The sequence below is a fragment of the Ixodes scapularis genome, unplaced genomic scaffold (genome assembly GCF_016920785.2).
Source record: "Ixodes scapularis isolate PalLabHiFi unplaced genomic scaffold, ASM1692078v2 PGA_scaffold12__126_contigs__length_90152505, whole genome shotgun sequence".
Taxonomy (NCBI): domain Eukaryota; kingdom Metazoa; phylum Arthropoda; class Arachnida; order Ixodida; family Ixodidae; genus Ixodes; species Ixodes scapularis.
The window spans coordinates 46624767-46637582 of NW_024609838.1; the positions used below are offsets into that span (position 1 = coordinate 46624767).

The 12816-nt window shown below is 40.8% G+C and overlaps 1 protein-coding gene across 1 annotated transcript in view; it reads right to left on the minus strand.

Moving 5' to 3' along the window:
• LOC121047935 overlaps nucleotides 1-12381 on the minus strand; it is a 53535-nt gene extending 41154 nt beyond the window's left edge. The window contains exons 1-3 of the mRNA XM_040503663.2: nucleotides 12294-12381; nucleotides 12061-12226; nucleotides 11790-11897 (exon numbers count right to left, since the gene is read on the minus strand). Coding sequence (XP_040359597.2) covers nucleotides 11790-11897; nucleotides 12061-12226; nucleotides 12294-12381 — 362 coding nt within the window. The remainder of the gene's footprint in view (nucleotides 1-11789; nucleotides 11898-12060; nucleotides 12227-12293) is intronic.
• Between the last annotated feature and the right edge of the window lie 435 nt (nucleotides 12382-12816).

Consider the following 12816-nt stretch of genomic DNA (forward strand, 5'->3'; position numbering starts at 1 on the left):
TCCATAATTATGTAACCTACTGAGATGGTCAGAAACATTTATTAAAAATCTGGAGAAGTCAGCCCGAGTTCTTGGTTTTGGTACACCTTAGAGAAGGGTAAGCTGAGGTACAGAAGTTTAGAGGTAAGGATCACATATCACAAATCACAGCGCACACGCTGTAATTTGTTCCTGTAATCAAAACGTTTGTGTTTCTAATGTGTCCTAGCCTTCGACTAATGACAAGTCTGCAATTAGAGTGCATACTAATAACGCGAAACTTCTTACTTAAAATAGGTGCGCCGAAGTGAAATGCGGCGCATGAGGGTATATTTTCTAGATTTGGGGACATTGCTGTACTTCAGACTAAATTACAACTTATTGAGCGTAGAATCACGAGTTTTGTAATAATAATAATGTTACATTTGTTAATCACATGTATAGCGGTGGTGGTGTACTATACCTATACTTCTCATAACTTAGAAATGAATAAGGTAATAATTTGACTACTGCACGACGCATTCTTGGTAAAAATAACACCGATTAAGCTTGAAACCGTTCACAATCTCGATTTTCAGTGAGCTGGTGACGTATTTTAGCCAGGCGAAATCGTGGAGTGTACCCAAATGTTTCCCGAGCGTCTGCATTAATTTCGTGCCAAATATGATTTGGCGTGAAATCAATAGGGAGTTGATGAACAGCCTGTCTGCGCTGCTCGCTCAAGCAGTGTCACCTCCTGGGGAAGACTAGGCAGGTCATAGAATTAACTAGGGCTTGTTGCCCAAGCCCGGGCGGGTAACTGGCTCCAATAGCCTCCCTATTTTTACTTAATGCAGAGAGGCGTTTTAAAAAAGTAGCTCAAATTTTGTGCGCGTGTGCGAATTGAGGGTGCCGTTGGGGCAGGCTAGTGAGTTAGTGTGAGGGGAAAGGGGGATGGGGGTCATACTTGAAGTGAAGGCGAAAGCTAAGAATCAATCCCCGAAACCTCTCGATCTTAAAATATACGTACAGGGTGAGGTCGTCCATCAAAGAAAATACACGACAAAGGGTAGGGAGCGGGGGGGGGGGGGGGGGGGCCTTCCTACTCTTCTCAAAGAAAAAAAAAACGCTTACAAGTTAACACAGACCGCTATATCAGAAACGTGACGGATAGCGTTGTAACTCTTCTGCTGTTGTGTTTGGGCTGACAGTGTCGCCTTGTGTACCTGGTGTCAATGAGGTAAAAAGTTCCTTCTCCAATGTTCGCGGTGAGAAGCTCGCCAGGAGTGCTTCGGTTGTCCTCACTGTGAGCACGTGCTACACACACAATAATGTTTTAATTTTCATAGTGCATAAAAACTTGGCATTGCACGAGCTTGCAACAGCAGAGGAACTTGAAGTATCCTCACTCTGGGTTGTGAACGAATTCCACCAGGCGTCCAGGGTTAGGCAGTATCGCGATACAAATGTATCTCGATAGTATTTCAGAAATGCATTTGGCATCTGCATTTCTGTATCGCGATACATTTTTTTTTTTGCCAGTATCCGAATTTTTGTATCAAAATATATGTGGAATGTTTCTTTGCATTGCGATACAGTGAGGGTGCAATGCATTTTGATACATTTCTTGAGGAATTCTCCCCCCCCCCCCTTTTTTTAAAAAAAAAAAGAGTTTGAGCGGTTTTTTTTATTTTCATTTTTTTTTTTGTTTCTGAGGGGGCCACGTCAAGGAGATGCTGGCGCATTGTTACCATGCTGACCGAGGTTCCTTCCGATTCTAAGAACTATTTTTCTATGCGTCCTCTTCTCTCTTCTGAGAAGTGTTACGTAGCCGAGGACTACAACCAGGTGGCGTGCGAGGAGTGGAGTCAGAGCATCTTCTGCCGCAGGTTCTAAGGTAGTAATTTCTTCAGTCATTGTTTGCTTGCATCCAATGCCCGCGGCTAACCGCTTCTCTTGCCTTTGCGTACACACACAGTCGGCAATGCTGAATCACTGTCCGTTGCAGCGCGAGCCTGGCGGTGGTTGACTTGATATAGTAGGATGGCTCACGCAGTGAATTTCAACGCATATTCGAAGGCGTCTGCGGCTGCGCCCGTAATATTCCACGGCTCAAGTATACGTCATCAGCCAACGTGAACGTGACCCGCTGCTCTGGCGATCCGAAACACAGAAAGGAGGTCAGACGTGGCCTCGCTGTGCCGACCAAGACTTCGTACACATGCGACTCGTCTCGAGCGCGCTGTTTCTCGGGAGGCTCGCAATTGTGCCGGCAATATCAGGTCGCAATCCACGAGGCCTGCAGCACCGTACATTCCGCTGGACTGCGCCCTCCCCTACTGAGTTATGTCTGACATCGAAGAGGATGTTTGCTTGGCATGTATGAAAGAAGTTACGGATGATAATCCAGTGTTCAAATGCACAAAGTGTAACAACCTGTACCATATTGGGAAGTTCTCGGGTGTCACCAAAAAGGCCAAGAATGCAGTAAATCCGCTGACTTGGCTGTGCACAACTTTTAAGCTGAACACCTAACGTAAAAAGCAGAAGTGGGATGACCAGATAGCACAGCCCACTGCAGAAGCTTCAGATCACTTTCAAACGGCTATAATGGCACAAATAGTGCAGACAAACAAAAAGATGACTGAGGGTTTAACTAGGATTGAAAGCATCGAAAAAAAGCTGAATCTGCAATCTGCGCAATACGACACTACGATCGAGAAACTAGATAATCAGGAGAAAACCATAGAATCGATAGAAAAATTAGCGAACTTGCTATCCGAACAGTGCGACGGTTTGATAAAGAAGATAGACTCACTAACAACTGTCACGAACGACCTAAGGAAAAAAACAAAGGAGATTGAAGAGCTTGCATTTGACAATGACGCGCGAATAAAAGACCTAGAACTGGGCAGTTCAAAATATGGAGCAATAGTCACGAAGAAGAAACATTGAAATTCGTGGGATTTCCCCACACGTGCACGAAGACCTGCCAGTGATTCTGAAAAATCTAGCAGCAAGGCTCGACCTACCTTTTCCAGAGCGAGATAAGATCGAAGCCATGCGCAGACTAAGAGCGAGAGATGATAAGACTGCCCCGATCATTGTCCGATTCAACGAGCGATCGGAGAAAGACCGGTGGGTCAGCAAGCGTACCGCGCTAAAGGCTGATCATATCTTCATCAATGAGAACCTGACAAAGATGCAGAAATGTTTGTTGTGGAACGCAAATAAATGTGCAAGGGAAAAGGGATACAGCTTTGTTTGGATAAGAAATGGAAAAATACTGGTCAGACAAAGGGCAGGATCGGCAGTGATACGTATCGACAGGAAAAATGACTTGAACAAAATCTGATAAAATGGCCACATGTAGCACACTTAAGGACTCGAATAGATATGTAAAAAATATAGTACCGAAAGAAGGAAAGGAGGAAGAACAGCTTCTACATATCATTCAAATTAACATCCGAAGAAATAAAAAGCATTGGAATGAACTTAATGTATAACTTGCTAGTTCGCTCGAAGATATCGATGTAATAATACTAACTGAAGTCAACACTGAGGCCAAAGCACCGTTATCGTTTCATATAGATGAATATCATTCAATTTCAATACTTCGAGAGGGCAGAAAGGGGGGAGGAATATTAGCTTACATAAAAAATGATTGGTCTTCAGATCGTGCCGAGGTGTTTATGAATCATGCAGAAGTTCTTGTCTTTACTGTTCATAGGCCTGAAGTGTCATTTACGGTAGGTGCGTTCTACAGACCACACAGTGGTAATCTAAACTTATTCTACGATGCGTTCGTAAAACTCTTGAACACCTTTAATAATAATGACCATGTCGTATTAGCTGGCGATTTTAATACCGATGTTATGTGCCGCAGCAAAACCGGAGTAGAAGAATATCTTGATATATTGTCGAACTACGGGTTAGAAAATATGATTGACGGTTGCTCACGGGAAGAATACTTAGGTGATAAAGTAACAAAAACTTGTATCGACGAAAAAATAGTGCGTACTTGTAACTTAAATTTTGTAGCGGCAATAATACAACAAAAAGTAGCCGATTACTACTTTGTCGCTCTAAAGGTTATGCGTGTGGTCGAAACTAAAAGCTCGCCGGGAAAACAATAAAAGAAATTCTAGATAATAAAAAAACAGACAGCAATATTAAAGATTATAACTGGAATACTTTACTGCATTTAGGCCACCTAAACCTTTACAAAAGAGTGATAGAAATATTCAAAGGAATATATGACGGCTCTATTAAAAAAAATAAGACTAGAAAAGCGGAAGCCGGGAGCTGTCTGGATTAACGACGAAATACTAGAACTAAGTTATGAAACAAGTAGACTTCGGAATAGATGTAAACAAAAACCCCAAGATGCTACACTAAAGGAAGAGTTCAGGCAGATACGGAATAGGGTTACGGCGAAGATTAGACTAGCAAAGAAGTTATTTCATAAGACACAACTCCGAAACTCTGGGAAAGACCTAAGGGAAACGTGGAATATCGTAAATCAAATAATGGGAAAACCACCTAAAGACAGCGTTGACGAAAGTATAAAGAAAAGCTTTGGGGTCACCGATTACTTCAGCCTCAGTAACAATTTCAATAATTACTTCGCTAAAGTTGTACAAGACTTGCGTCGGCCAGTAAACAATACCACAGAGACTGCAAAGCCACTGTCGAATGTATCGAACTCAGCATACTTGCTACTAATAACAGATACAAACTTAGAAGATATAATTAATAGCATGTCAATTGTTAAACCAGCGGGATATGTCCAACTAAGACCACGAGATATAAAAGTAAACTATAACAACTTAAAACATGTTTTGCTGGCGGTAATAAATGGAATACTAGAGACAGGAATTATACCGGATAACCTTAAAGTTGCGATAGTTCGGCCTATTTATAAAAGAAGGAGGAAAAAGGAATTAGTCAACTGCAGGCCAATCGCTCTCATGTCCGTTATCTCCCAGATAATGGAAAAATTTGTTTTAAAAATAATGACCTCCTTTTGTGACAAATATTCACTAATTAGTAACACCCAGTATGGCTTTCCGCAACAATTAAGTTCTAAGCTTTTACTTGAAGACATGACAGATGACATGATAGAAAAAATAGATTCTAATATTATAGTACTTGCAATACTTCTTGACCTGACAAAGGCATTTCACACAATTGACCATTCCATATTACTCCAAAAATCAGAAAACCGTGGCTTTCGAGGGCATTTCCTAGACTTATTTAAAAATTACTTTTCCAACCGGGCGCTACGAGTTAAGAGAGGAAAATGCGTCAGTAACGCTGTGCACACAACTTGCGGTGTGCCGCAGGGATCTGTTTTAGACCCTATGCTTTTTAACATCTACATGAACGATCTATCCTTATTACATTTGAAATCTAACCTCTATCAATACGCTGACGATACTGCATTAGTCCTGGCAAATGAAAATTACAATACGGCAGTCAAAATCATGGAGAGTGACATCAATAAAGTAATGAACTGGCTTTCTAAAAGCTCTATATTTGTTAACATTAAAAAATACAACTAATGTGCTTTCGAACGCACCAAAGGCGTATTAACCTTACAAAACCCATCTCTTTGCATAAAAGTCAATGCACCCAGTGCTGTTGTACGCCACTTTTGTATACCGCTCACGCAAAATATCTAGGCTTCCATTTTGACGAGCATCTTTCTTGGAATTCCCATGCACAGCATCTAATAAAATCGCTTACGAACAATATCATCCTATTTATGCAGATTACAGAACGCCTTGGATATTAGGCTAAGACGAATAATTTATCATACGTTAGCAGAGTCAAAACTAAAATACGGGATTCCTATCTATGCATCCTGCTCCAACTTCATAAAACAACGAATAAATAAGTTAATGAAAATGATGGTGTGAAACATCGCGTATAGAACCAAACTCGAAAATATGGTGTTTGAAAATCAGCTGTCAGAACTTGACCTATTGACAGTAAATACACTGCGCAAATTTGTCATTCTAACGAATCATTACTTCACATCCGAGTTAAAAAAAAAACATCAAACAACGGCAACTGAGAAAAACGGAAAAGTTTCAGATACCAAAAATATACACTAACTATGAAACTAGGCTCCGCAAATTTTATGTACCCACACATTTCAACCAACTTCCTGAAAATTTACACAATCTCCACTCTTTTAAAATCTGTAAAAAAGGCAATGAGGAAATGGTGTATACAGGACACTGAAGGCTAAGTGGTCGTTCTCGTGAACTCATCTTTTCTTTTTCTTCTTTTTTCTACTATGTATTTTGCGTTCTTCAATTCCCTAAGTACGATACTCCAATTACTTGTAGATTTCTACTTTGACCAAATGTGTTTTTTTTTATTGACATTGTGTATCTCTCCTTTGCGATAACTTATGCTTGCTTTTGTCGTTTCTGGGTATCACGACTGCTTCTTTGTTGTTTGTGAGTATTTGGCACATGCTATTTCCTTAGTACTGTAAACGTGATGTCTAAATTGTCACGATTTTGTTTTGTCTTTGCTTTGTTTCTTTGGGCTTCAACATTGAATATATGTTTGAAGAAAATGTTTGTAGGATTGTAAAAACCGGGCACCCGTGTAAATCTACTTATTGTTTTAGTGGACTGCCCGTTCTCACGCAGAAGCACGCAAGTGCTTTTGTGAGACGGTTTTTTGTACCTTTATGCGGATCTGTGAATAAACTATTATTACTATTATTATTATTGGATGAAGCTCGACGAAAGTGAGGACTGCAATTCATGCATCGGTGGCGAAGGGTCGGCAGGAGGGACCTTCACAGCAGGGATACCATCGCATAGTTCTTTCAGCTGTAACAGAAGATAAGGCATGTGTTCCAGAATGTTTCAGGTGGTTCACTATTCTCGAAAATTTCAAATGACATGCCTGCATGATCTTTAACGAGGTAACCTACAACAAAAGTACGTATTGGTCTTTCATACAGCAGCGTGGTAAAGTTTATGGTCCTTCAGAACCCACAGATCAAGAATACCAGTTCATTCCACCGTGACATCATGTGATCAATGTTGACAGGGGCGCCCTTATTGGACAGAGGCATCGTGACGTTTTGATGGGATTTAGGATGACATAGAATTTATTTAGAGGAAGTCTTTTCGCATACCTCGTCAGACAGGCAGGATTTCAGGGAAAAAAACCCGGTGAGTCCTTCATGGAACCTTTTCTTAAGCCCATTGAAGACTCCTCGTCGCCTGAAACCACTACCTTCAATGCCAAGTGCCAAGCCTACGGGAAAGTAACTCCGGGATCAAAAACTCCCACTTCCAATTTCAAGCTTCATCTTAATTGGCGTCCCAAACAAATTCTACAAATGTATTGCAGTATCACTATTTCTGTATTTGTATTTCTGCCCTCCCTAAAATGTATACGTCTATTTGTATTTCAAAAAGTTTTTGCCTCTATTTAAAATGTATTTCCGATACGTATCACGGTACACTTTTTCAGATACATTTCAGTATCAGTATTTTAGCTACCATTTTAATGTATCTCATTATTTGTATTTCAAAATATATTTTGAGTATTTCTGCCATACCCTGCAGGCGTCAACACCCAAACTTCTTGCCGCGAATTGGCGAATTCAAATTATACTCCATCTCGCAAACATCTGCAGTGCAGACAAAGGCCTGATCAGGAGCGCGTTGGTTTAGAAAGTGCCTCTTATGCACCAGCTCTTGTACAAACAAAATCATTTTGCTGAGCTAAACTCAAGTGCCTTTTCCTTTATTGCGGACATGTGCCTTTGCCTTTATTGCGGACATTTGTGAACTGGAGTAATACGGAATCTGCACTGGAGCGTAAAGGTACCTTTAGCTTAGGTCCCTTATCTGAAGGTACCTGTAGCAAACGGCGTTCTTGATCACACGGTAAATAACCGGATCACTTTAAGTTGATGTCGGTTGCATTCCTGCTGAACCGCGAGAGGAGCGCGGAATAAACAATTATTCCTTGAAATCGGTTTGACGCGCGGTTTTTTATTATTATGTGTGAAATACCACATTTAAAATCAAAATATTATTTGTGTCTGCTTTTGCGGCACTTTATTCTTTTTTTTTTTTCTGTAAGTCTAAATGCCCGCAAAAATTATTCTTTCTTTAAAACGCCATACCCGTCTGGCCAAACTGGCCCTAAATAAACTGCATTTACGAGTTTTCATTGCGAGGTGGGCGACCTTTTTTAGCAGCTCCATTTTTCCACAAAGTTCTCACTGACGTAGCTGAATAATGCCCGGCAGAAACGAACCAGGTCGGAGACTCATGGTTATGCCAGTCACGCCATTGGAAGGAATAGACGACGACGAGGATAAAAGGTCCTGATTGGGAGAGTCGGGCGACTCGTCTACAACTTCGAGAAAGAGCGCACAGTGGTCCGTCGCGTTCGGGTTCGTAGCAGACATTGTTTTCCACGTACCGCCGCTGCTCCCTTCTAGCTGGAGTATGCGTCCTTCGGTCATGTATTATTTCATTATATTTGTCTTCATTTTCATTTCATAATTTTCTACTTATATATATCTAATTTGTTATGATGCATTAAACAAGACATATTTATATAGCTATGATCTTTATTTTGTGTTCGCGGGTCGGAGGCTGATCCCTGTAGCTGTAAAGGGTGCTTGTCGAACTCCGTTTAACACAGGACTTCTCTTAGCAAATGGGACCTTTGTACCACGTGTGATTACGGTCTCCAGATCCCTTTACTACAGGTGCCAGTGCCAAAGAAACCTTTACGCCGCCGTGTGATTCGGGTATAAGTCGTGAAACAGAGGAACGTGGTTCGGGAGGCATTATACGTGGCGGTGACTATTCCCGCCCTGTATATTTCCGGCGTCAAAAACGAAGCAGCATAGAAAGATTTCATTTGAAACGCCAATAATAATAATTATTAGAAACTGCCGGATCTATGCTAAAACTCCGAGGCTCAGTGAAATTCGCCACGATAAGAGATCTAAAGAAACAAAATAAATAGTCCAACGGTCGTCGGCGGCGTCATGAGGTGTCGCCGAGTGCAGAGTATAACGGTTTTGCAATTGATTACTGTGAACGACTTCGAGGGCTGATTATTTCGCAATTTAGGTGAAAGCTGATGTTTTCGAATAATTCGCAGGCTCTAATTTTCGAGACGCGGTGCAATCTGACTATAGATTCTAATGTGTTTACATTTTACCGTAATTGTTCGCGTGACCTATATTTTGCGATTAGTATGCGATTCGCGAAATTCGCGAAAATTAGGTTTTCGCGAAAATTGAGTCGTTTACAGTATATTCTACATTCGCAAAGTTCTTTTCTTTCTTTCCTTTTTTTTTTTTTTGACGCCGCCGAATTTTTGACGTTAAAATTCTCAACCTTTTTTGTTCAAACGCGTTGTTCGTTATTAAATTAACATATAAGCTTCAAATAAGTGTTGAAGACGTCGTGGCAGCCTTTAGGGTAAAAATACAAAAAAAAATGAAAACAAGTAACAGTGCGAGCGGTTGGGCGCTCCTTCTCTCAGCAACGAACACGCCGTCGGAGCCTCCAACAGATTCCTTCTTCGTTCTTATTTTTTTCACTTTGTTAATTTATTTTGTTGTTTGGTTCGAGTGTTCTAATAGTATTATTGGGGTTGTGTGGGTATTTCGACAGTATCTAGTTGGTCAGCCATTTCAAAGTTGCGATGAGTCACTTGCTGTAGATGAGGAACTTGGCCAGTGCAGTAGAACCGCTAGCCTGGGGTCTTTAAAGGGATACTGAACCGAAGAATTTAGTGCCCAAATGAGTGGCGCATGTTCTTTCTACGAGCCAGCAGCCGCAGGTGTGCTCGAGCACAAGCAACGAAAATAACGTCAAAGACCTACATTCGCGCTTAAGGGGACACACTGTAAAATCGATTTTCTGAAAACTACAGAAAAAAATATGTCAACTTTTTTACCTACATTCTTTGCTTTCCTGTGTTCTGTTTGTATCTAGTTTCATCAAGAAAGTCTGTTTAAAAATTTCTTGTGATTTCACAAAATTTTTGTTTCTGCGAGAAAAAAAAAAACGGAAAGCTCTGTAAATTCAGTTTTCTGTTCTGCGCAAGCCTGTAAAAATACAGGTATTGATATTTCTGTTGCCTGTATATTAACCATGCAAACCTGTGAAAATACAGGTTCTCCGATATTTCTGTTGCCTGTAAATGAACCGCACAAACCTGTAAAAATACTGGTTCTGCAATAATACTGTCGACCAAGTTATGCAGCCGGCCAGCCCCTAGAAAAACAGGCCTCAATGGTTCCTTCAGCTATGTTCTGCTTCTTTCACGTAAAGCTTGGTTAGGTCTATTTGACTGAATACATAGAAAACGGGCTTAACTGTACAACGTACCGTCACCCTGATAACCACTGCTGGAGTATGGGTGGGGTAGGCAATAGGGGTGTGAAGCAAAAATTACACTAGAGGCAAGTATGTCAACTGTAATTTTTATTGTAATAAAACACAAAAAGCTACCTTGCGCACTGAAAAGGTTAGCAAGCTTTTAAAATGATTACATTTTCAAAGCATTTGGCAATGAACTGAACGTGTCAAACTGTAAAACGCATAGTTTTCTAAGGCATTTTCCAGGGATGGGCAGTATTTTAGATACAAGTATTTGAAATACGTATTTCAAATACTTTGTGTATATTGCATTTGTATTTAATTACAAATTGGGTAATGTATTTTACGTGTGTATTTAAATACTGAAACGTGGGTGTTTCAAATACAATTGTAATTAAATACAATTTTGTGGGCGAAAATACATACCTCAAATTTATTGTCACGACTCATTTTGCTCATCCTAAGACGTGTCCAAAGGTGCTCTTTCTTCATCTCAACGGCAACGGCAACAGCAAACCAAGAAACTCTTCATCTCTTCATGCAATAGTCCTGCGGCAGTTCGCGTCTCGCTCACCGCGGGCGCCCGGGCAGGCCTGGCGCCCGCGGCACTTGCCTCTATTACGTTAAATAAATGTTATTGCCAAAGTTACAATTCTTGTTTTTATGCATGTGGTTGTAAGATATAGTCTCCATCCTTTATTCGGACATGGGGCTTTTTTCTTTTTCTCCTCCGGCTTTATATTAAAGGCACTGTCCAGAGCAGAAAGAAAACTACGTACTGCACAGAATGCAGTGTCTCTCAATCAAGCACAAGCGTTTAGTGACTTTGTGATTGCGGTGCAAGTCCAGGGCAAGAATAGTGACGAAATCGACATTCACAGGCAGAGTGGCTAAATAAGAGGCTGTGACAACTTGTGATGCTTTCCAGCCTGATTTGAATCCATATTTTTGCCTGGAACATTCTAAATGCGCGGGTCGTCCAGATTTTCGTAACTGGTCCGAGTTGCAACAATAACAAAATTCTCTAGCTAGTGCTGCGCGTCTTGGTGGTCTCTGCTCTTTGTTGGTCTATACCAAAATGTGATCGACAAAAAAAGCTGCTTGAAGCTCTACTTTTTTCACCTATTACGTCACTGCTGATTACATTTTTTGTGTGATTATATTTCTATTACATTACTAGAGCCTCGCACACTAAATCTCGAGTGTGCGATGCAAAATTAAAATAAGATACCCAGAAACCCGTTGCAGGTGCCCTGAAGTCGCTGACGCAAATTTTGAGGAATGTATTTGGAAAAGTATTTGGAGGAGACCAAATACTTTGATTGTATTTGTATCTTGTACTTAAATGCTTTTTGGAAATATATTTAGATTTGTAATTAAATACATTTTTGACGAAGTATTTTGTATTTGTATTTCGATTCATATTTGCATGTAGTTTGCCCATCCCTGGCATTTGCCAAAGCCGCCACTTTTGGTGAGAGACTATGCTGTTTCCTTGATGTTTTCCGAGCCTTTGAGCTTTTATCTGGATTGATACCAGCGATGGCCCTATAAAGTAAAATTATAATTACATCCAGCGAAGCAAAAACGAATGAGCTTTAAACACAGATTTGGACAAATTCATCACATTCGAGTAAATTGCAGCAGCATGTAACTCTGTGAGCCTTTGGGCAAACCAAGCCTTGCAATAAAAGTAGTCTGGCATTCTCACCTCTGAACAAACTCCATTGTCAGGGCTACTTCAGGCGGATACTCCGCATTGAGCTCGAAGTACAGTAGGAACATAAGCTTCGATGCAACAGCTCTGTTGCACGTAGTGGTCAAGGCGATTCCATCTATGCACACGGTGAATTCCGCGGACATAAAAAGGCTCAGTCCTGCATAAAAAAGCAAGCAGCAGAATGAACCTCACATGACAGCAACGAAGACCAATCTTGATCTAACCTTTTATGCAAATGCTCGGCGTGGCAGGCATGTATCCAAGATCTGTGTCCTCCGCAGTTTCCTGTGAATTGCCAGAAGAGACCCACATATATTTTAATTGAAAGTACATCAAACAATACCATCATAAGATCCCCATCATTTAATGAAAGGCAAACAGAGAGACATTATGATCGGCGTTTTTGCTTCGCTAGCATTGCACCGGCTAACGAGTGGTATTTCTTAGAGTATCACAATGCTTCCCACACGCTCCAGGTCTTTATAAGTCTTATTTCCTTTTTATTTTTGTTCGGTGCTAGGTTTACAACTTGGGACGATGAAGGACGACACACACACACACGGAAGGCATAACGACCAACTGGTTTACATGTGCGCGTCGACCTTCATTGTCCCAGTTTGTAAACCTTAGCAGCGCAGAACAAAAACAATAGAAAACCTACTAGCCCAATCCCAAGGCTTATTGAACTTCATAAGTTGCCGGATTGAGTGGTCTTCTTTAAAACTCAGCAAACTTATACTAACACCC